This window comes from Pollachius pollachius, assembly GCF_949987615.1.
Source record: "Pollachius pollachius genome assembly, chromosome: 1".
Classification (NCBI taxonomy): domain Eukaryota; kingdom Metazoa; phylum Chordata; class Actinopteri; order Gadiformes; family Gadidae; genus Pollachius; species Pollachius pollachius.
In genome coordinates this window covers 34,255,567-34,278,066 of record NC_136934.1, presented here as the reverse complement: position 1 = coordinate 34,278,066, position 22,500 = coordinate 34,255,567, and the positions used below count along the sequence as shown (strand labels likewise).

The 22,500-nt window shown below is 47.8% G+C and overlaps 1 protein-coding gene across 1 annotated transcript in view; it reads right to left on the bottom strand.

Annotated features, from left to right (window-relative positions):
- Positions 1–22,500, bottom strand: part of LOC307082426 (neural-cadherin) — a gene marked incomplete at its 5' end in the record, with an annotated part of 109,547 nt that overhangs the window by 30,460 nt on the left and 56,587 nt on the right. The window contains 10 exons of the mRNA XM_079745984.1: positions 2,640–2,783; positions 4,105–4,291; positions 4,669–4,796; positions 5,583–5,828; positions 11,494–11,665; positions 12,716–12,888; positions 14,378–14,548; positions 16,234–16,402; positions 16,727–16,899; positions 19,858–20,000. Coding sequence (XP_079602110.1) covers positions 2,640–2,783; positions 4,105–4,291; positions 4,669–4,796; positions 5,583–5,828; positions 11,494–11,665; positions 12,716–12,888; positions 14,378–14,548; positions 16,234–16,402; positions 16,727–16,899; positions 19,858–20,000 — 1,706 coding nt within the window. The remainder of the gene's footprint in view (positions 1–2,639; positions 2,784–4,104; positions 4,292–4,668; positions 4,797–5,582; positions 5,829–11,493; positions 11,666–12,715; positions 12,889–14,377; positions 14,549–16,233; positions 16,403–16,726; positions 16,900–19,857; positions 20,001–22,500) is intronic.

Here is a 22,500-nt window from a genome sequence, read left to right as displayed (position 1 = left end):
TTTTCTACATTGGGGTCTTATTTAAGTAACAGTGATCAAATGGCATAGCTCACTATGTTGACAATCATATAAGACATATTACCTTGTTAAAACCAAAAAACGTTTTGGGGTTCACTGGGTCTTCAAAACAAGTAAAACAACAAATACTTCTAGAAAGTTTGTGCCAGGAAGTACCAGGATGGCAGGCTTGAACTTTTTAATGGGACTTCAGATCAAGTCAACTTTCCCATACATGATGTGAATGCATGGATTGAATCTCGGTTCAGCGGTTCTGAGCTACATTAAGGTTTAATGACAATTACAGGAGCAGAATGACTTTCTGAGCTTTTTACATTTGGTATGATATCTAATGCTATTTCATCTTTATGTCTTCGATCACACATCTTCTAGTCAGGATTAAATTCTAAAAAAATAAAATAACAATAATTAATAAACACAGTTGTCTGTCTCTTCCTTTTTTACTCAAGCTCTTTACAAGCTCATGTATGTACACATTATGTTGCACTCACATGCACCCTGCACACACACACACACACACACACACACACACACACACACACACACACACACACACACACACACACACACACACACACACACACACACACACACACACACACGCCTCTGCTCAGGCAGGATGTGCTGAGTCAGCCTTGTTGCAGTGCTTAGTTGGATCATGTCTTGTGTTTTGCCACTAATCCCAAGCTCTGAGGCAGATCATCCATCCACACACACACACACACACAAACACATACACACACACACCAAGGACCAAGTGATTACATACAGCATGTCTTCCTGACTCTGGCTTTCTGCCGATCTGCCTGTCTGACCTTCTGTTTCTCTCAGTATAACATCAGACATGCTTATGAGTCGTTTTTTTCCATCTTACTCTTTCTTTCTGTCTGTCTGTGAAACTGTCGTAGTGTGTCAGCCAAACTGTCTGTCTGCCGGTATGTCAGCCTGCCACCTATCTGCCTGCATGCTATTTAAAATGTCCCACCTCTCCCTCCCTTGCCCTGTCTAGGCAGAGGGTTCTTGGTCTAATCACCCCGCAGGCCCCTGAAGAGAGGCTCTGGTGAGGGGGGAGGGGTAATCTGGGTTGCCACCGTAGCGCTTCTTAACTCTGTGTTGTGTGTGGGTCTGCCACCATGTCTCTCCCAAGAACCCCGACATAGCAGGTCTGGGGGATCAGCGCGGAACCAAACCCAGATGTGTTCAACAACAACAGAAGCAACACACACACACAGGCACAAACACAAGCATGCGGGCACGCACACACACACACACACAAGGAGGATACGAGGAGGATCACAGGAGACTTTAATCCTTGTTGTTGGCCCTTCGCCTTCTCAATGAGCGGCTGTCTTAGGGACTGTTTTTACCGTTGCTAAGCCAGGCTTCAAACTGCATACCTGTGTCTGCGTGTGCATGTGTGTGGGTATGTGTGTGCGTGTGTGTGTTGCTGTGTGTTTTTGGTGTGCGTGTGGGTTTGTGTGTCTCTAGCTTTTTATCTGTGCTGTTCATGTGTGTCTGCCACTGTGTGTGTGGTTGTTTGCGTGTGTGTATATATGTGTGTGTGTGTGTGTGTGTGTGTGTGCGTGTATATGTGTGTGTGTGTGTGCTTGTATGCCTGTATGTGTGTGTGTGTGTGTGTGTGCGCTTGTATGCCTGTGTGTGCGTGTGTGTGTGTGTGTGTGTGTGTGTGTTGGGGCTGTGCTCCTCTGTCATGTTCCTCTGATGCAGGGCTGCTCCACCATAACAGTGTTATTAGGAGAGCAACACGCTCAGCTCGGCTGTTGCTCCGCCGAGCTGAGCTGCTCCTGCTTTGCCTCACTCCTTGATGTTTTTTCCTTCCTTGTATTTAGTTATTTATGTATTTGTTTCAGCAGCGGCGGCGGGAAAAGAGGGACAAACATAAGCTCAACCTCAAACGGCCACAACACCACGGTAACGAGCAGCGATGCACAGGAGGGAGAGCAGCGACAAGCTAACGACGCGGAGCGACGATTAGGACCGGGAACGACAAGAGGGGGCCGGGAGCGACAAGAGAGGACCGGGAGCAACAAGAGAGGACCGGGAACGATGCAGAGGGGGGGGGAGGCATGGTTAGGATGACACTTTATTAAAGTTGTTTCTGAAATTTAAATGGTTTGATTCTGAATGAGTCGTCAAGGGCTCCTTCCTAAGAAGGTTAAGGTTGAGGTTTGGTGTCAGCATGTCATGAGGACCAATCAACCACTCAACAAACACTGAAGGACAGATGATGCTGGTTAATATCAGCGGCAAGGCCTTTACAGTACTTGACCAACCATATATAAATAGTTGCATTAGTTGAGGGGATTTCTAATAATTCCTTAAACTGTTTCCTGTTTACGTGTAAAGCAACCAGTATCATAGTTGAGGTTTTGATTCCCAGTCCAATATTTCGGTTAAATCCCATGTGTCTCGAGCCTGGGGCCTCTTTGAGCGAGGCGCTCCACTACTTCCTGCCTCGCGGCACTGTCCAATCCCAGATCATCTTATCAACTACTAAAACCTGGTAAGGGACACAAACACATATTGCGAGCCATATAAACGACACGTTTGATGTGAGCCGGTCCACCAAGGAGCCTGGAGGCCGCTAGACGGGTTCTCACCTTCATCTTCGTCGTTGGCCGTCACGGTGATGAGCACGAAGCCAACCTCCTGGTCCTCCTCCACGCTCACCTCGTACACCGCTTGGTCGAAGGCCGGGGCGTTGTCGTTCACGTCAGCCACAAAGATCCTCACGTAAGCCGTGTCTGAACGAGGAGGAGGTGATGGAGGATCGGGTTATTGTGACGAGGAGATCTAAACGTCTGCAGTCACTGTGTTCACAGAGTGTTTGTCCGAGGGCCGGAGAGGAGATGGCTCGTCATCTCATGATGAGGATGAGAGGTGCTGCGACTAGAAGGCTCAAAGGGCTTGAAGACACCCCTAAGGAGATTAACTCATGTCAACGATGGACAGAACAGTGATTTAGTATTAGTGTGATCTGAGAATATAAAACGAGCCAGGTTAAAGGCAACGAAACGCCCAGGCCTCGGCCCACTACGCAAGTATGTTAAACTTCATGACCTCATCAAATGTAGACCAATGCCATAGAAATCCTGTGGACCAAACTGGAACTGAAACTTTATGCCAGTATATTCAACCAGGGAGTACTTGGAAATAGACTACCATTTCAATCCATTTATGGAAAACACTTTCGGAAAAATAACCTATGGCCATCATAGAGAGGAGCCTATGCCAGATTAATAGCAGAGAATATTTTTACACTCCTCATAGCAGTACCACAGGGTGGCTCGTTAAACCTGAATACATTACAAATGGCCAAGGTGAGATGGAACCGGCTTCCCCTAGCCTAGCATCCTAGCATGTGGTACATCACACCTAATCCCCAGTAGGCCAGCAACATGAGGTATGGTGATATGGGGCACAAGCTCTTTGGATATGGTGGGCACCTTATTGACCCAGAACCTTGATAAGCAATTAGCGTGGACCATTAGCAGTGTGCGCCATTAGCTAACGGTGCTAACAGTGAGTTAATGAATGGAGATGGTGGAGGGCGTGGCCGGGGCAGATAACCTGAGACATGAAAGACCGCCTCTAACTGCTGTCTGGGGATCCACGTCCTTGATGGTGTGTCAGAGTGTGTGAGTATGGGAGGGTTAAGTGTGTGTGGGTAAAGTGTGTGGGAGTGAGTGTGTGTGTGTGTTTTTGCGTGGTGTGTGGTTTCTATGTGTCTGCATGGTGTGTGTGTGTGTGTGTTTGTTTACACGTCCTTGTACATATATGTATGTGCATGTGTTTCCAATGTATCCAATCTATTTTTTCATGTGCTCACTGTGTTAAAGAGGAAGTTATAGTGAACATAATGCCTGTGTGTCTGTGTGTGTGTGTGTGCGTGCATGTGTGCGTGCTTGCGTGCGTCCATGTGTCTGTGTGCATGCGTCAATGTGTTTGCGCGTGCGTGTGATCGCGGGCATGCGTCCATATGTGTGTATGCATGCGTGTATGTGTGTGTGTGTGTGTGTGTGTGTGTGTGTGTGTGTGTGTGTGTGTGTGTGTGTGTGTACCCACCAGTGTTGGGCTGGCCCTGCTGCCCGGAGCGGGCGGACTCGGAGCCGTCCTGGGACTGGACCTCGATCAGGTAGGAGCCCTTCTGCTCGCGGTCGAAGGAGGCGCGCGTGTGGATGACCCCCGTGTACGAGTTGATGCTGAAGTACTGGGAGTCACCGCTCTCGTCCTTCAGGATCACGTAGCTGATCTGGAGGGGGGCAGGCAGGTGGTGGACGGAGAACACACTGTGTGGCGGGCGATACTGAACCGTAAAACGTGTTGAGCCGAATCTCAGTCTTCATGCCTGTCTTGTGATCTTTCCATCCGTCCACGTGGTGTCTGTGTATGCAGTCTGTTGGTCCGTCTCTCTGCCTTGCTGCATGTCCGTCTGTGTCCCTGTCGCTCTACCCATCTGTCTCTCTGTCGCTCAACCTTTCTGACTCATACCTGTGGATCCCTCTTTTGATCTGCCTGTTTCTCCATCGTTCTGTACCTCTCTCTACCCGTGGGTCTCTCCGATAGTGAGTCTCTGTACCTGTCTGTCTCTCTACTTGTCTACCTGTCTGTGGGGGGGGGGGTTCTCACCATGCCGTGCAGGCCAGAGTCCAGGTCGGTGGCCGACACCTGGACCACGGCGGCGCCCGCCTCAGCGCCCTCGGCCACCGTGGCCTCGTACGTGGAGGACAGGAAGAAGGGGACGTTGTCGTTCACGTCTGGCCATGGAGAAGGGAGAGAAGAGAGAGGAACGAAAGTCAAGTTTGGTTTTGGAAAAACTTTTCTGTTGTGATGGAGGAGAGACCAATTACACAGCCCCACATGGGTTTGTTCTTAACCAATCAGACAGCGCCCCCCCCCCCCCCCCCCCTTGTACCCGATTGAGCTCAATGGGAACACGATGCGCTCCCCCTCAGCAAGGCAGGGTGGGGCTAGTTGTTAAGCTAACCGCTAGTTGTTTACTGTCACGAGCTAGCAGAGCTGTGAAATTTCCCCCGCTCATTAAGGACCAGGTTTACTGTCTCCCTCCCTCTTCATCTCCCTCCCCCTTCATCTCCCTCCCCCTTCATCTCCCTCACATTTTGTATCCCACGGTCGCTTGCTTCGCCTTCTATAGGGAGTCGATCGTAAACAATCCTGTTACTTCTCATGGTGGTGGATAAACACTTGGGTTGATGAGGATGTACCTTTACACAATCGACGGGATGTTCAAAGAAACAGCATAACAGACGAACAGACAGATGGTCAGGCCGATAAAACATCTATTCATCTATTCAGTTTAACAGTCAGACAGACAGACAGACAGACAGACAGACAGACAGACAGACAGACAGACAGACAGACAGACAGACAGACAGACAGACAGACAGACAGACAGACAGGGACAAGCCTGATAGCAAGAGAGACAGACAGACGTACAGGTGGCGAGATAGACGGATGGACGGACGGACGAGGCAGACGGTCAAAGCGTCGGACCGGCCGGTGGAGCGGAGGCCCGGACTCACCGGTCACGTTGACGTAGACGGTGGTGAAGGAGGCCAGGGGCACGGCCGCCACGTTCTGCACGCGGACCCTCAGGGCGAAGAAGCGGTTGCTCTCGTAGTCCAGGTTCTCCGCCACCAGGATGGAGGCCGAGCCGTCTGCGCGGTTGGGCTTGAGGTAGAAGCGCACGGGCATGTTGGTCTCCGGCACCTGACCCTCCTCCAGGTTGTAGGTCACCCTGGGGTCACCGAGGGGGGAGCCTTGATGGTCTGGGGGAGGACAACGCGCGCACACACACACACACACACATAAACACACACACACACACACACACACACGCACACGCAGGAGAAACGTTCTGGTTAAGACATGTTGATTGATTCTGCTGAGGTTTGATGGGTGGGGGGTCCAGGGTGGGGGTTTTGGTGGGGGTTGAGTGTGTCTGTTGATGTGTCATTATGCATGACAGTTGTATTGTATGTACTTTGTTTATGGGTGTGTGTGTGATTGTATTCTGGCGTTTCTTTGTGTATTTGTTGGTGCGGTTGTGTTTATCGGTTGGTTTCTTTGAGTGTGATTGTTGGTATTTGAGTATGTGTGTGTGTGTTTGTGTGAGTGCTTATCTGTCAGTGTGTACCGGTATGCTATTGTTTTTAGGCAGAGGAGAACAGAAATCAGATGGAGAAAGTATGTTCTGAAACTGAAATCCTTGACAACCTCACTGATGAAATCTCAACTCACCCTCAATAAAAATGCTAATCTCCCTGCAAGAGACTGCCCCTTTGGTGAGAGCACAGAATCAACACGTCTCCAACAGTGGAAGCAGGGGCTATGTTTCTACATTTGGTATTGTTGAGATGAAGCACCACGTTTGATGCTTGCGTGAAAGGTCGGAGTTTATGTCAGAATTCATCATGTTCCCAAATAAGGAGAGAAAATTCACAGTGAGCTCTAGACTCCTATAATCCTTTTCCCAGACGCGTCAAATACTGCATAAAAACTAACGCTTGAAAGCAAAGTTTAACTAAAATGACACTGCGGTGTACACAGCCACATTTCAAAACAGCCGTTGTCCAAGAACTCAACCTTTAGGCAACTCCTTTTATGGAGATATCTGAACACTGGGTAGTTAGTGGTGTGTGTTTGTGCGTGTGTGTTTGTGTTTATGTGTGTGTGTGTGTGTGTGTGTGTGTGTATGTGTGTGTGTTTATATGGGTGTGTAAAGAAGAGTGTATTTGGGTGTGGTCTGTTTAAGAGTGTGTATCTATGAGTTTGTGGTAGTGTGCATATGTGTGTGTGTGAGGTGTGTGTGGTGTGTGTGTGTGTGTGTGTGTGTGTGTGTGTGTGTGTGTGTGTGTGTGTGTGTGTGTGTGTGTGTGTGTGTAAGTGCATTATAGTGCAACATGGTGACCTCTGACAAGGATCCACAGCAGCAGAGCTTTTAAGACCTGTGTTCCCTGGACTGTATCCAGCACTGCCTTCTGCTCCATGTGTGAGTGTGGGTCAGTGTGTGTCAGTGTGTGTTTGTGTTTGGGTGTGTGTGAGTGTGTTCAAGGTCTCTGTCCTGTCTGTCCTGGGGGCTACACAGTGCTTTGACCTCTGTCAGAGACGGCGCATATTTTCTATGGTTCACTGAAATCACTCAACCCTCAACATGCGGCAACAGTCAAACACATAAACACACCCACAGACACACACACAAACACACACACACACACACACACACACACAAACACACTTACTCACAATGTCTGCATGCAAACATGCATACCCCCCCCCTCACACACACACACATTAACAAGCACACACACACAGAATCAACCACAAACTCATACACACGCACGTGACAGAGCACTAAGTGGTTAGAAAAACATTGATGGATTCACAAACATGCTCCTATATTAATCACACACTCACTCACTCTCTCAATCACTCACCTTGCCCCCCCCCCCCCCCCCCCCCCCCCCCCCCCCCCCCCCCCCCCCCCCCCCCTCCCCCACACACACACAGACACACACACACACACACACACACACAGACGCACAGGCATAGACACAAGCGCATAACCCCACCAAGTAGGAAATGAAAGACAATTCAAAGTGGGAAGTGTTTTTTTAACTTTTGGGATTCGGCAGAGGTCCCAGTCTGAGCCTGATGTTTTGGCTGGCTGTGGTGACCAGATCTCTGCGGACAGAGTGTTTTCTAGCAGTTTATCTAGTGATAAACTCCCCCCCCCCCCGCCTCACAGGTCTGTCTAACAGACTCTCTTAGAACGAGAAACATAAATCCTAACAGAGGATGGACAGACTGGCTCCTTATGGACACTCTCACTAAAAGCTTCATACATACAAGACAAAGAGAGAAAGAGAGCGAGAGAGAGAGAGTGTGAGCTAGAATGAGAAAGAGAGTTTGGAGAGAGAGGGAGCGACAGATGGAAAGCTATAAGAGTGTTGCGATCAAAAAAGACATGAGGTAAATAGCTGTGACATCGAAAAGCTCTCAGATGTTTCTCAGAATAATCTTTTTTTTCTATAACTTTTTGCCTCTCTCCTTTTATGCCTGAAAGCACACAAACACGCACATGCGCACACACACACACACACACACACACACACACACACACACACACACACACACACTTGCATAATCCATCTCTTGTATTCTTAGTTAAAGTGGAGGAATACAGAGCTGCCATTGTGAAATATCTGCACCATGGTTTGACGCTCCAAGGATATCATTTCATAATGAGCTAGACAAACACAAATACAAACCTCTTTGTACATCCCCATGAAAAACACCCTCCACTAGCCGACCAGTGTGTGCTAAACACCTCACACAGAGTGATGCGCACAAACACACACACAGGCTACCATATGCTCTCACTAAGACACAAGCACATGCACACACACATACACACACACATACAAACATAAAAAAACACACAGAAACCCTCACACACACAAGCATAAAAACACACACACACACACACACACACACACACACACACACACACACACACCCGCGCGCGCAGGGCCTGGTGGGATTGATGGGGCCATTATCTTGCTGCAGAACAACAAGGCTCGCGCTTAATTACTTCCTCAAGGTTGCAATTACTGTCGCCCGGAAACTCACTAACGACGGCTCCTTCAGATAACACCAGCAAGACGGGAGGCTGATGCTAAATGTTTAATCAGGGTGGATGAAGGGAGAGAGAGAGAGAGAGAGAGAGAGAGAGAGACAGACAGACAGACAGACAGACAGACAGACAGACAGACAGACAGACAGACAGACAGACAGACAGAGAGAGACAGACGTACATACATACAGACAGACAAACAGACAGACAGACAGACAGACAGACAGACAGACAGACAGACAGAGAGTGAGAGCCAGATAGAGAGAGAGCAGGGGAGCGAGACAAAAGAGAGGGAGAGAGAGAGAAATAGGGAGAGGGAGAGAAAGCTAGGGTTGAGAGAGAGCTAGTGGGGGGAGAGAGGGAGTGGTAGAGAGAGATAGAGAGACGTAGAATGAGGGAAATAGGGGAGAGGGGGAGCTTTTTGGGGGGAGCGAGAGAGGGAGGGAAAGAGAGGTAGAGTTGGAAATAGAGGAGAGAGAGAGCTAGTAGGGGTGAGAAAGAGAGGTTGAGAGAGAAGTAGAGAGAGGTTGAAAGGGAAAGAGAGAGACAGAGAGAGCTTTTGGGGGGGGGGGGATGTATTAATGAATGCATTAGACTGTTTAAAAAGCGTAATTTGTATTTAGAGCATGCAGGATGAATTACGGTGACGATTTCCTAAAGTACATATCACAGGTTTCCAGACCAGAGAGGAGCCCGAAATCTCACACTGCCCCCAAGTACAACACTGCTTAAAGCCAACGTTTCATAACAGAATAAGCCTTCCAAACATAATTATTAATGCATTTTTCTCAGAAATTAATGATTTATCAGATTCATTAGAATGTTAATTACCACAATAGCACACTGCACATAGTTTTTTCTTCTTATCCTTTCTATAATCATAGTCATAACACAAAGAAGTTTTGGCAGCTGTTTGGTTAGGTAAGATCAAGCTTAGCAGCTGAGAAGCATGAACCATGTTACATTTCTAATATTACGGTTGTAGTCAATAGCTTTTGTTTGGCTATTTTGATGAGCCTGCTCTCCACCCTGTCTCATCTGGCTACCCTGAAGCTGAATTTCCTTGTTTATGATAGTTTCATTATGCGCAAAGCCCTCTCTATCTCCATTCACAGCATTGCTGTTCCAACTAGGCTTATTTATAATTGTCCACAAGGTGAAAAAGTGTACGCCGATAAAACACATTTGCAAAAACATTTTGTTACTAATCTAATATGTTCGATTTAGCCTTGGGCCCTGGATGCAGCCCTGGCTAACCCCCCCCCCCCCCCACACACACACACACACGTATACACACACATACAGGAAGAGGAAGTACGAACAGCAATACATACAGATTAGACACTTCTATCTTTGCTTCCACCAGAAATGCTTCTTCAGCATTACATACACAAATATGCACACCCACGAAAACACACAAGCATTCTTGCACACACACGCACATGCATACATGTGCCTGCTCAAAAACCCACAAAAACAGACAAGCGCACAAGCTGGCACGCACTGGCACACGCACCCACCTACATACACACTGCAAACGTGCATGCACACATGCAAACACACACACACGCACACAAAAGTTTTGCCTTAGTCTTATTTAAGTTTAACACAAATATTCCGGACACAAATATGCGTTCTATGGAATGTCCAAAAGCTATTTAATCACATACACAACCCCCCCCCCCCCCACGACACACACACACACACAAACACTCCCTCCGGCCTTATAACAATGTAATTAACTTTTCATTAATGTGGCATTTTAATTCTATTAAATCTACAACAACACTTCCACTTCCTCCTCAATGTAATTATTACAGGAATATAGGAGAAGAGAGGAGAGGAGAAGAGTAGGGGAGGGGACAGGAGGAGTAGAGTCAGGAGAGGAGAGGAGAATGGAAGTGCAGAGGAAGGGAGGGGAGAATGAGAGGATGGGGAGGTGACGAGAGCAGAGAAGATAGATAATAGGGGACACTGTTACACATAGCAGTGAGACATAATTCGTAGTCATCTGAAGACATTACACTCTCTCTCTCTCTCCATCTGATATCTCTCTCTCCCTGCGTCGCTGTCCATCAAACCCCCTCTCCCTTCGTCCCGTGTGATTATCTCTCTCTGCAGTCCTCTGCTCCGCGCCTTCTCTGTGACATCCTGTCTTCCATCTCGTCATCCCCGCTCATCCTCTGCTTTCAACGTGTTTGTCTTCCATTGTCTCTTCATCCTTCTTGATCCCTGCTCTCTCTTTCTCTCTCTCTCTCTCTCTCTCTCTCTCTGTCAGATGTTGATTACAGTTATTAAGCATCTAACTCTGCCTCCGAGATGACTTGCAACCATCACAGAGTTCTAACAAGTGTAATTAAATACACACCCATCTCCTCTCTCTCTCTCTCTCTCACTCTCTCTCTCTCTCTCTCTCTCTCTCCTGTGCATCCTGTCAAAGGGGCTGATAGTTGTGAAAAACTTCAGAGAGTGACGGGGAGAATAAGGGGTTGTAGACATGGCTGAGCGACCACACAGAAACCAGGCAGAACCAACAGAACAAGACAGAGCGATAAGGATGTGACAGAATCAAAAAGGGAACTTTGGAGGCACTTTGAAATGACATGGAGGGGGGGGGGAACCATTTGTGTATGTGTCACACATATCCTTGACAGTCACAGTGATAAAAAAAATACCCTCCTATTTATCAACTATTCAGCAATATAAAAAAAACATTTCAATCCAAATTGAATTAACTTCAATTCCTCGCCAGACTTTAGTTTTTGGGTCATGACGACAACACACACACGCACACACACGCACCAGGATCTTGGCGTCGCGCACGGTGTTCTCGGACACGGTCACCCAGTACTCGCTCTGCTCCCACAGCGGCGGCTGGTTGTGCACGTTGGTGATGATGACGCTGAGCTCCACCGAGCTGCTCCGCAGGCCCCCGTCCGTGGCCAGGATCTGCTGGCTGATCCGCGACGTCTGCACACGCATACCCACACACACACGCACACGCACACACACACACACACACACACACACACACACACACACACACACAGGTATGTACACATCCAAACATACGCACACACACATGCTTGCACACACACACAAACAAGCACACACACATATGCACACACACACGCACGCAATAACACACACATACACACACACACACACACACACACACAAAGGGGGTCATGGGTCAAAGGACAAGAGTTAGTGGTTGCTTGGAGTAAGCTGCCCTATGGCCGACTTCAAAGAGTGTCTCAGTTAGTTTATTGCAGTTCGTCCAGACTCTTCCATTAAAGGACCAGGTTTCAACCGTTATTTCATGATCTACGTTTAGCAGCTCAGTCATAATGTGCTACAGACTCAAATAAAAGTGATCAACGACAACGCAATGTGTCAATGTATTTCAGGAGGTCTGCAGAGAATATTAATCAGTCAATTTGACGGAAACTCACATTTATTAAGTAAGGGAATATAGAAAGAGAGAAAGACGAGTGAAAGACAAAAGAAGAATGCCCAGAGTGAAAAGAGAGAGAGAAAAATACAAAGCGAGGGATTAACAGAGAGCGAACCAAGCGACAGATAGAAAGAGATGAGCCAGGAATTACAGTATGTTTAATTATTGACGGATGGCAGGGCAGGCGTAGGAGGAATGATCTCCGTAAGACGACCAACGAAGAAGAACAAAGGAGATGACATTCAGAGAAGAAGAGACACGCTTTAATTATAAAGAACATGTGGCACAGTTTGCGCTGGAGTCTCAGGATTTTCTCTTTGTTCTAGGTAAAAAGGTTGCCCACTTACAACACACACACACACGCACACACACACACACACACACACACACACACACACACACACACACACACACACACACACACACACACACACACACACACAAACACATACACTACTATATGTTTTGCCAAATTAAACTCAAAGGTGGAAGTATTAATCCTTTACATTTATTTACAACTTCAATGCCATTATGGTATTTTGGTATAACGAAACGACTCTGACCTGTGAGATGGGGTGGTTGACGTAGACCCATCCCGTGCTGGGGTTGATCTCCAAGTAAGCTGGCTTCTGATTGGACAAGGAGTACGTAATAGCGGCATTACTCCCCTGGTCGGCATCGTGTGCCGCCGCCCGCAGAAAACTAGTTCCAACCGACGTGTCTTCCCGAAGAAAGTCTGCAGCACAGGACGAAATAACACGATTAGACAAAGTTATTATACTATAATAACATTTAAATAACAACATAGTTATTATTCTATAATAAAAGATAATATCACAATGATGTATAACATATAGGTAAATAGTAGTTCATATTCATCATGATATTCGTCAACCAGAAACTTAAAGGGATCCCCCTTCCTATGTCGTATATTTAGCACATTGGCACCTTATTATTATGGTGATTATTCTTGTTTAAACATTTGAAAAGGGTACGTTTGGGATTAAGATAAGCCATGTATGTCACATCTTCTCAACACCATTTCAATGTAAGATTTGACCAAACAAACACCTAACAAGCCCTAACATCAACCCCACAGCCCAAGCATCGGTTTCACAGGAGGATTCTGGGAGTTCCCGGCCCTGTACACTGTAGCATGTCTGTTTACATTTCCACGTGTTATAATCCTCCCCAAAGCATAGTGCAAACTGTCACACATTCATGTAAATGAAACCATGGCCTTAACAAAGAAACAGGTCATGTAAAGGCATTTGCATTCCTGCTATGTATGTCAGACAGTTGTGTGCGTTTGTATCCGTTTCGCTTTGTTTTGTTTTGTTTCAAACATATTGTAAATAATTTACAATATTATAATTTGATTTCACAGTCTCACTTCATAGTCAGTAAATGGAAGTTTTTCTGTTTATCCGAAGTCTTTCTGACAGTGCCAACAAGGATTGCAACAGAAAAAGTGAATTTGGCAAAAAACTGTACCTTCAAAATCAATTGTCAGAGAAATTTTGCATGAGCAATCTTATCACCCCCCAGGGTATTCACATATTATTGTCTGTCTCTCTCTCTCTATTCCCACATCTCTTGCTCACACACACACACACACACACACACACACACACACAAACACACACACACACACACAGACATACAAACAGCAAATTAATGTGCGCCCCAGAAATCCAAACCTGCCTGTTAAATACTTAATGAGCCGCTCTCTGTTTCTCCCTAATCTAATGGTAAAAACTTGTGACACAACGCATATCAAAACACATATTTGCACACGCAGTAAACAAACAGCGGCCCAGAGGGCCACAAGCTGATATTTCGTCATTCTTGGGAGATTTGAAGTGGATTATTGCTCATGGAATCCAGAGACTATTAGCATTATGTGGTCGTTGGGGATTCATTCCAGCCCTGCTGCAAGGCACAGCAGCACAACTCTTCAATGAGCTGCCACACTATCAACACCCGCGTCCAGATCTTCACTGCCTTCAACAACAAATTAAGACAATAAGTGGCACCTGCTCTTGTATGTGTAGGCAGATTAACATGAGATATATATATATAGATATAACCATATGCAGTACATTTCATGTTGAGTTCCCTATGATTATTATGACAGGAGAATAATCACTATGCAGAAGTGTGGGGAGGAGATCGGGGGGGGATAAGTCATGCCGTTGTTGTCGTGACGACGGACCGCCACTCACACTGGTAGCGGCTGTTCTGGAACTTAGGGTCGTTGTCGTTCTGGTCGGCGATCACCACGGTGACCTGGCATATCCCGATGAGGGGCTCGTCTGCCTGGTCGGTGGCCGTCACAGAGAGGGTGAACTCCCGCTGGCGCTCACGGTCGAAGCTGGTCGTACTGCTTACCACGCCTGGTACACACACACATATACACACAGACACACACACACACACACACACACACACACACGATGGGGGTGAGATGTTTAGTCACCATGACGTTTGCCACGCATCACATCTTGATCAAATGATGAACACGTAACCATTAAACTATTATGTCTGTGACTATGTTTAATGTAATACAGTCGCTAGACTGGGTATTACAATACCTACATTGTTAACAGTCAAAGCATTTGAATTTCGTTTAACAAGGCGAGAAAGTGAGTGTAATGAAAGTAGGTACACTTTTTCCTTAAGGTCACATTTTGATCTATGATAATCTTTTATTGCCTCCTTCACATTTTGACGTCCTTGTGACGCAGGATAGTGGCCAGACATATTAAAGACCACTCATAAAATCGTTTGAAACTGCTACCATATCTGGTTGTAAAAATCAGACATCAATTGCCTCAAATAAATGTTTACATTTTTCCTGTATTTTCATGTCAACCAAGAATTAAAACATCATGTGTAATGTTTTCAACATTTCAAACTAGTTCAACATAGAAAATGGGGCAGATTTGTTTGTTTTTCAGCTTTTCACAACGACATTTGAAAATTAGATTTTGTTGGTGCAACCAATTAACAATAACAAAACAGTCCATAACTGGGCCACAAACATGCTGTTTACACGTGAATAGATTATGACAATTATAACACAACCCAGAGGGGAGATGAACATTCTGGCTAAATGAAATGAATAATTAGCTCATATAAAACCAAAAAGTCAAGGGTCACCTGTGTAATTATGTGTCATTATATCTCCCCCTGTGCGAATGTGTGGCTGACGGCTGGTTGAAGCAGCCTCACCTGGCCCAGGTCTGGCTGATTAGACATTGCTAGGTGAGGCTGCACACCTGTGGTGTATTGGCTAATCAGCCCCACAGTATGAACCAGCCATCACCACACGCATTAGACAGCTCTGACGGTTTCCATCTTGCCAATTAAATAAGGGGCCCAGCAACAAAGAAAATTCTAACTTATATCATTATCTCAACTGTATCTAATTTGTTTCGTTATCTGACCTGTTTCATTGTCTAGCGGTCTCATTATCTCACCTGTATCATTATCTCACTGGTACTATTATCTGACCAGTATCATTATCTCACCTGTGTCCTTATCTCACTAGTATCATTATTTCACTGGTACTATTATCTGACCAGTATCATTATCTCACTGCTACTATTACCTGACCAGTATCATTACCTCCCTGTATCGTTATCTCACCTGTGTTACTCTCACCTGTATCATTATCTCAACTGTCTTTATCTCACCAGTATCACTATCACCTGTATCACTATCACCTGTATCATTATCTAACTGTCTCATTATCTCACCTGTATTATTATTACCTGTATCGTTATCTCACCTGTATCATTATGACCTGTATCATTATTTTACTGTATCCTTATTTAACTGTCTCATTATCTCACCTGTATCATTATCACCTGTCTCATTATATAACCTGTATCATTATCACCTGTCTCATTATCTCACCTGTATCATTATCACCTGTCTCATTATCTCACCTGTATCATTATCACCTGTCTCATTATCTCACCTGTATCATTATCACCTGTCTCATTATCTCACCTGTATCATTATCACCTGTGTCAATATATCACCTGTATCATTATCACCTGTCTCATTATCTCACCTGTGTCGGGGTCTATGTCGAACCCGGAGGCTCCGCCCTCGTGGTTCATGAGGCCGTACTTCACTTCCCCGTTCACCCCCATGTCAGCGTCCACCGCGTGGACCCGCAGGACATAGGTCCCTGGGGGCTGGTTCTCCAGGACCACAGCGTGCTGGCTGTAGTTCTGACACTGGGCACAGGGGACACAGGCGGCTTATTATGGGATGACGTGCGTGGGTAACCACAGCTTGATGTCGTTGTAACAATGCTGGATTACATTATGATTTAACTGATGGTGATGCATTCTTATAACAGCAACACACACTCACACGTGTGCACTGGACTCACACACTCTCTTTTGCTCTCTCTATCTCTCTCTCTCTCTCGCATAAGCACACAGACACACACACACAAACACACACAAAGACACTACCACACCTCTTCACACAATCTCAGACACCCATACAGACACACACATACAAACACACACCCACACACACACAGAGAGGCCTACCTCCTGGAAGAGGGGCTTGTTGTTGTTGATGTCGTTGATGCCGACCACCACCTGTGCAGAGCTGCTGAGGGGGTACGGACCCCCCGAAGCGTTGTCGTCTGTGGCAGTGATGTTCAGGACGTACTGGGGGCCCCTCAGCCTGGGAGGGGGGCTCATACGCAGCTTGATGATACCTGGAGTTACACAAGAGAGAGAGAGAGAGAGAGAGAGAGAGAGAGAGAGAGAGAGAGAGAGAAGAGGGATAGGGCGACAGGGAGATAGGAAGGGAAAGGTAGGAGAGAGGGAGAGACAGAAAGAGGGATAGGGGAGGGGGGAAGGGTATAGGGGAAGGATTGGGGTCAGGGAGAGACAAGAACGAGAGATGGAGGGTGGGATGTCAGAGTGGGGGGGCAAGGTATTGTGATAGAGCGAGTGAGACAGAGGAGGGGAGTAAGAGAGGGGGGACAGAGAACGGGAGTGAAATGGAGAGCGAGGACAAGACAATGAGAGAGAGAGAGAGAGAGAGGGGCAGAAATATATAGAGGGGGACAAGACAGATATAGAAAGAGATAGGAGCGATAGAGAGATGTGGAGAGGGGGGAGAAGGAGAGAGATGGAGAGGGGGGGGAGAGAGAGAGAACAAGAGAGAGGGGTTAGTGGACTGCTGGAGGCACCTGTCACTGGTTACCTTAATAATAGATTCAGCAGGAGATTTCTACTGACGATGATTCTCTAGCAGGGAGGAATTGCTGTATCAAGTACTCCACATCACCTGGCTGCTGCTCAGCCTGCCCACCGCTGTTTGGTCATAACTGCAGCCTCTGCTATTGCGGTCTGTGGTCTACACCTTTGATTATTCACATCCCTGGTGTTTTATTAAAAGACAGCCAGCACACGCTGAAATTAAACCTGAGGAAGGTTAGGATAGCGATGACAGTGGTCCCATATATGAGCCAATTAGAGTCAGAAAAACGCTATGTATCTCTATTCCACCGCCGTGCTGTTGCATTTTGCGGTTTGGTGGTGCAGGTCTGTGGCGCTCCGACCGCACTTCAAGAAGCGGTAATTAAATATACATGGCCAATCAGCTGGAACCCAGAGAGCCACTGAGTGGTGTTGGAGGAGAAGCAGGGACCTCAGAGGCCACCCTTGCTGCTGCTGCAGGTGAGACACTCGGAGGGAGATAGCCGGCGCTACCGCTGAAATGCTAATGTCCAAACTCATAGCACATATTCGAGGGGAGAAAAGAGAGCAACACGCAGCGCTTCCACTGTGCAAATGCCCTGCGCGCTCCGCTTCCCCTGCTGCAGAACAACGCAGGGAGAGGGAGAAAAAAAAAATGCCAACAACAAATTGCTTGTGTGGCTTGATAAACAGAGGAGGAGGGCAGGGGGGAGGGAAACACATCTACATGAAAATGCTTTTCAGGGCTTTGAAGTGACAAAGCAGAACGGCAGAGCGAGCCAAAGGCCATATGGTCGAGCTAGGGAGAGAGAGAGAGAGAGAGAGATAGGGGGAGAGAGAGGGACTAATATATCATTTATGTGCAAATGTTCATGTTTATATCTGTGTGAATTTTTGCGAGGTGTGTCTAACATAACTTTTGTGCGAGTGTGTGTGTGTGTGTGCGTTCACAAGAGGACTTTTTTGTGTGTGTGTGGTTGTGTTTGTGACAGCAATGGTGTGTGCCTGTGTGTGTGTGTGTGTGTGTGTGTGTGTGTGTGTGTGTGCACGTGTATATTTGTGTGTGTGAACAAGCACAGCAGTGCATGGTATGTGATAAGGGAGGCAGAGGCTTAAGCTTTAGCTGGTGTTCCCTGTTTTCAGTAGAGAGAGAGAGAGAGAGAGAGAGAGAGAGAGAGAGAGAGAGAGGGTTATGCAGTGTGCAGAGAGAGAGAGAGGGAGAGAGAGAGAGAGAGAGCTCTTGTAAACAGACGATAACACTGGGGTTTTGTGGTTTTAGGGGGGCGATAGTGTGTGTGTTTGAGTGTATGTATTTGTTTGTGGGGGTTCGGGGGCAGATACAAATACACACACACAAAGTTAAACCTGCCAAACATGACTTCACTAGACACACACACACACACACACACACACACACACACACACACACACACACACGCACACACACACACAGAATTATCCTCCAATAGTTGTTTTGCAGGCAAAGCTCTGTATACTTTGGGGAAAAAAAGGAATAGCAACACACAAACACACACATGCACACACACACACACACACACACACACACACACACACAAGAAAACACGCGCTTGTGTGTGCACTACCTTCCTCACTGATGCTTGACTATTGTCCTTCTTTCCTCACGTCCTCCCTATATCCTTTTGTCTGTGTTTACCCCTCATCCTGTCTCCCTTTCTCCCTCTCCTCTCCTCTATGGTCCTCTGCTCTCCTCATCGCTCCTGTCTACTCTCACCCCTCATCCCTTACCCCACCCTCCTCTCCTCTTGCTCCTCCTACTCCATCTCAATGTACATCAGCTTTCATTTAATGCAATTTAATATAGATGAAATTCCCATTTACAGTCTATATATATATCATCTATTCTATGTTATTCTATTTAAAGACGAAGGTGTACTTTTGCTTCTTCTAGCATCCCTACTTGACGTGTGCCGTGTCTAACAGGATCTTAAAAAGCAAAATAACCATAACATATCCCAGAGGATATGTTATGGAGTTGTTTTCACTCCTCACCTCCCCAATATCTTGGTGTGAATCATTGTCAAAAGGAACATATCAAAGCCAGCTAATGAAGACTCCAGAATGGGATCTGGTCTGAATCCCCGCCCCCTGGATGATTTTTGTACTTCCTCAAAGTCTGAAGCGCTGTCAATAGGAGCTGTGAGGTTAATGCAGTAATCGGTCACCCGCCGCGCTCGGTAGCCAGGAGGGGGAACAGAGTCCATCCAATTAACTTGGGTAGATTGCAGCACATTCCGTGCAACATCATCTTCTGATGCTTAATGCACACCTTGTTGACAAAACGAGTACATTTCTAATGAATTCTTCGTCACTTTAAGACTTGTATTGCTCAGCACATGTTACTATACTGAAGTCGGACTGTGCGTTTGTGCAACTCTTTGATCTCAAATCTGCCCCTATCGTCTGCCCCTCCTCCCTCCATGACCCACCCTTCTGGTTGTCCAGTTGGAAGTTGCTGTCCTCGTTGCCGCCGGTGATGGCGTAGGAGACGGTGTCTCCGTCGGGGTCCTTGGCGTGCACGATGGCCACCAGGGTCTCGGGTCCCGCATCCTCACTCAGGAAGGTCTTGTAGCTGAAGGGAGGGGGAGAGAGGGAAGGGATAGGGGGAGAGGGGGAGAGAGAAGAAGGGATAGGGGGAGAGGGGGAGAGAGGGAAGGGATAGGGGAGAGGGGGAGAGAGGGAAGGGATAGGGGGAGAGAGGGAAGGGATAGGGAAGAGGGCGAGAGAGGAGGAGGGAGGGGGAGAGAGGGAGGGGTGGGGAAGAGGGGGAGAGGGAAGGGATAGGGGGAGAGGGGGAGAGAGGGAAGGGATAGGAGAGAGGGGGAGAGAGGGAAGGGATAGGGGAGAGGGGGAGAGAGGGAAGGGATAGGGAAGAGGGGGAGAGGGATAGGGAAGAGGGCGAGAGAGGAGGAGGGAGGGGGAGAGAGGGAGGGGTGGGGGAGAGGGGAAGAGAGAAGAAGGGATAGGGGGAGAGGGGGAGAGAGGGAAGGGATAGGGGGAGAGGGGGAGAGAGGGAAGGGATAGGGGGAGAGAGGGAAGGGATAGGGAAGAGGGGGAGAGGGATAGGGAAGAGGGTGAGAGAGGAGGCGGGAGGGGGAGAGAGGGAGGGGTGGGGGAGAGGGGGAGAGAGAAGAAGGGATAGGGGAGAGGGGGAGAGAGGGAAGGAATAGGGGAGAGGGGGAGAGAGGGAAGGGATAGGGGGAGAGAGGGAAGGGATAGGGGGAGAGGGGAGAGAGGAGGAGGGAGGGGGAGAGAGGGAGGGGTGGGGGAGAGAGGGAAGGGATAGGGGGAGAGAGGGAAGGGATAGGGAAGAGAGGGAGAGAGGGAAGGGATAGGGGGAGAGAGGGAAGGGATAGGGGGAGAGGGGGAGAGAGAAGAAGGGATAGGAGAGAGGGGGAGAGAGGGAAGGGATAGGGGGAGGGGGGAGAGAGGGAAGGGATAGGGGAGAGGGCGAGAGAGGAGGAGGGAGGGGGAGAGAGGGAGGGGTGGGGGAGAGGGGGAGAGAGGGAAGGAATAGGGGGAGAGGGGGAGAGAGGGAAGGGATAGGGGAGAGGGGGTGAGAGGAGGAGGGAGGGGGAGAGGTGAGGAGATTGGACGAGAGAGGTGGAAAGAGGTGGAGCGAGGAGGAGAGAGGGGGAGAGAAAGAAGGAATGGGGGAGAGGGGGAGAGAGGAGGAGAGAGGAGGAGAGAGGGGAAGAGAGAAGGAGAGAGGAAGGAGAAGGAGGAGAGATTGGGAGAGAGGAGGAGAGAGGAGAGGAGAGAGGGGGGAAGAAGGGGGGAAGAGAGGAAAGGAGGGGGGGATATTAGCAGAGGAGGAAGTGAGGAGAGGGAGCCAAGAACAAGAAATAAGATACAAAATGTATACATAAGCAACAAGCCATCTCTCTTACACACACACACACACACACACACACACACACACACACACACACGCACGCACGCACACACACACACACACACACACACACACACACACACACACTTTTGTGTGTGTGTGTATGTTTGCAACACAAAATTGCAAACATACATAAACCATTCAGACTAAGCCACACACCCACAGCAAACATAAAGCAATATACATTTCATTAGTGTGCCTCTGTGAGTTTGTGCATTACCATTCCCTCTTTACTGTCATCCAGGACATGTTTATGTGCACTTATAAAGCAGATGCATCCATACACGTGTCTAGGCTTTTAAATGGCCATCCCTGCTCTTGGCTGTTTTTCTCTGCTAAATGCCACCACCCAACCACTGCACCGCCCCCAGTAGACCAGTAGAGACAAGTGAAAAGACACACTGGGAGCTAATCCCAGCCCTGGTGGGAGGTTATTAACATGATTTACATGATAATGATGCTGTACCAGGACTCCAAATACTGCAGGGAAGAGGTCTCATAAACCACAGAGAGAATAGTGGGTGGGATGGGGTATGAGAGGAGAGATGGGGAGAAGAGGAGAGGAGAGGAGTGGAGTTGGGGTAGGAGAGGATAGGAGAGGAGAGGGGATGGAGGAAGAGAGGAGATGAGAGGAGAGATGGGGAGAAGCGCAGAGGAGAGGAGAGGAGTGGGGATGGGGGAGGATTGGAGAGGAGAGAATGGGGTTGGGGAGGATGGGACAGGAGAGGAGTGGGGTTGGGGCAGCATGGGAGAGGAGAGGAAGGAGAGGGGAGGGGGAGGAGAGGAGAGGGGGTGGGGGAGGATGGGAGAGGAGAGGAGATGGGGTGGGGGAGGATGGGAGAGGAGAGGAGAGGGGGTGGGGGAGGATGGGAGAGGAGAGGAGATGTGATGAGAATGAAAGGTGATGGCGAGAGAGAAACAGGGAACTTCCACAGAGAATGGAAGTGATTTGTTTTATTTAGATATGGATAAGTCTCGGCACAGAAGCAGGTTGAACAGTTTCATCACACCGTGAATAACCTTCAACAGAATCAACACAGGAAATTAGAAAAAAAGAACAAGCTACAAGATAAACACAAGACAACAATGACAACAATAAGACAGACAGACACACACATAAACAGACAAACAGACGGACGGAAGGACAAAGAGACAGACGGACAGACAGACAGATAGA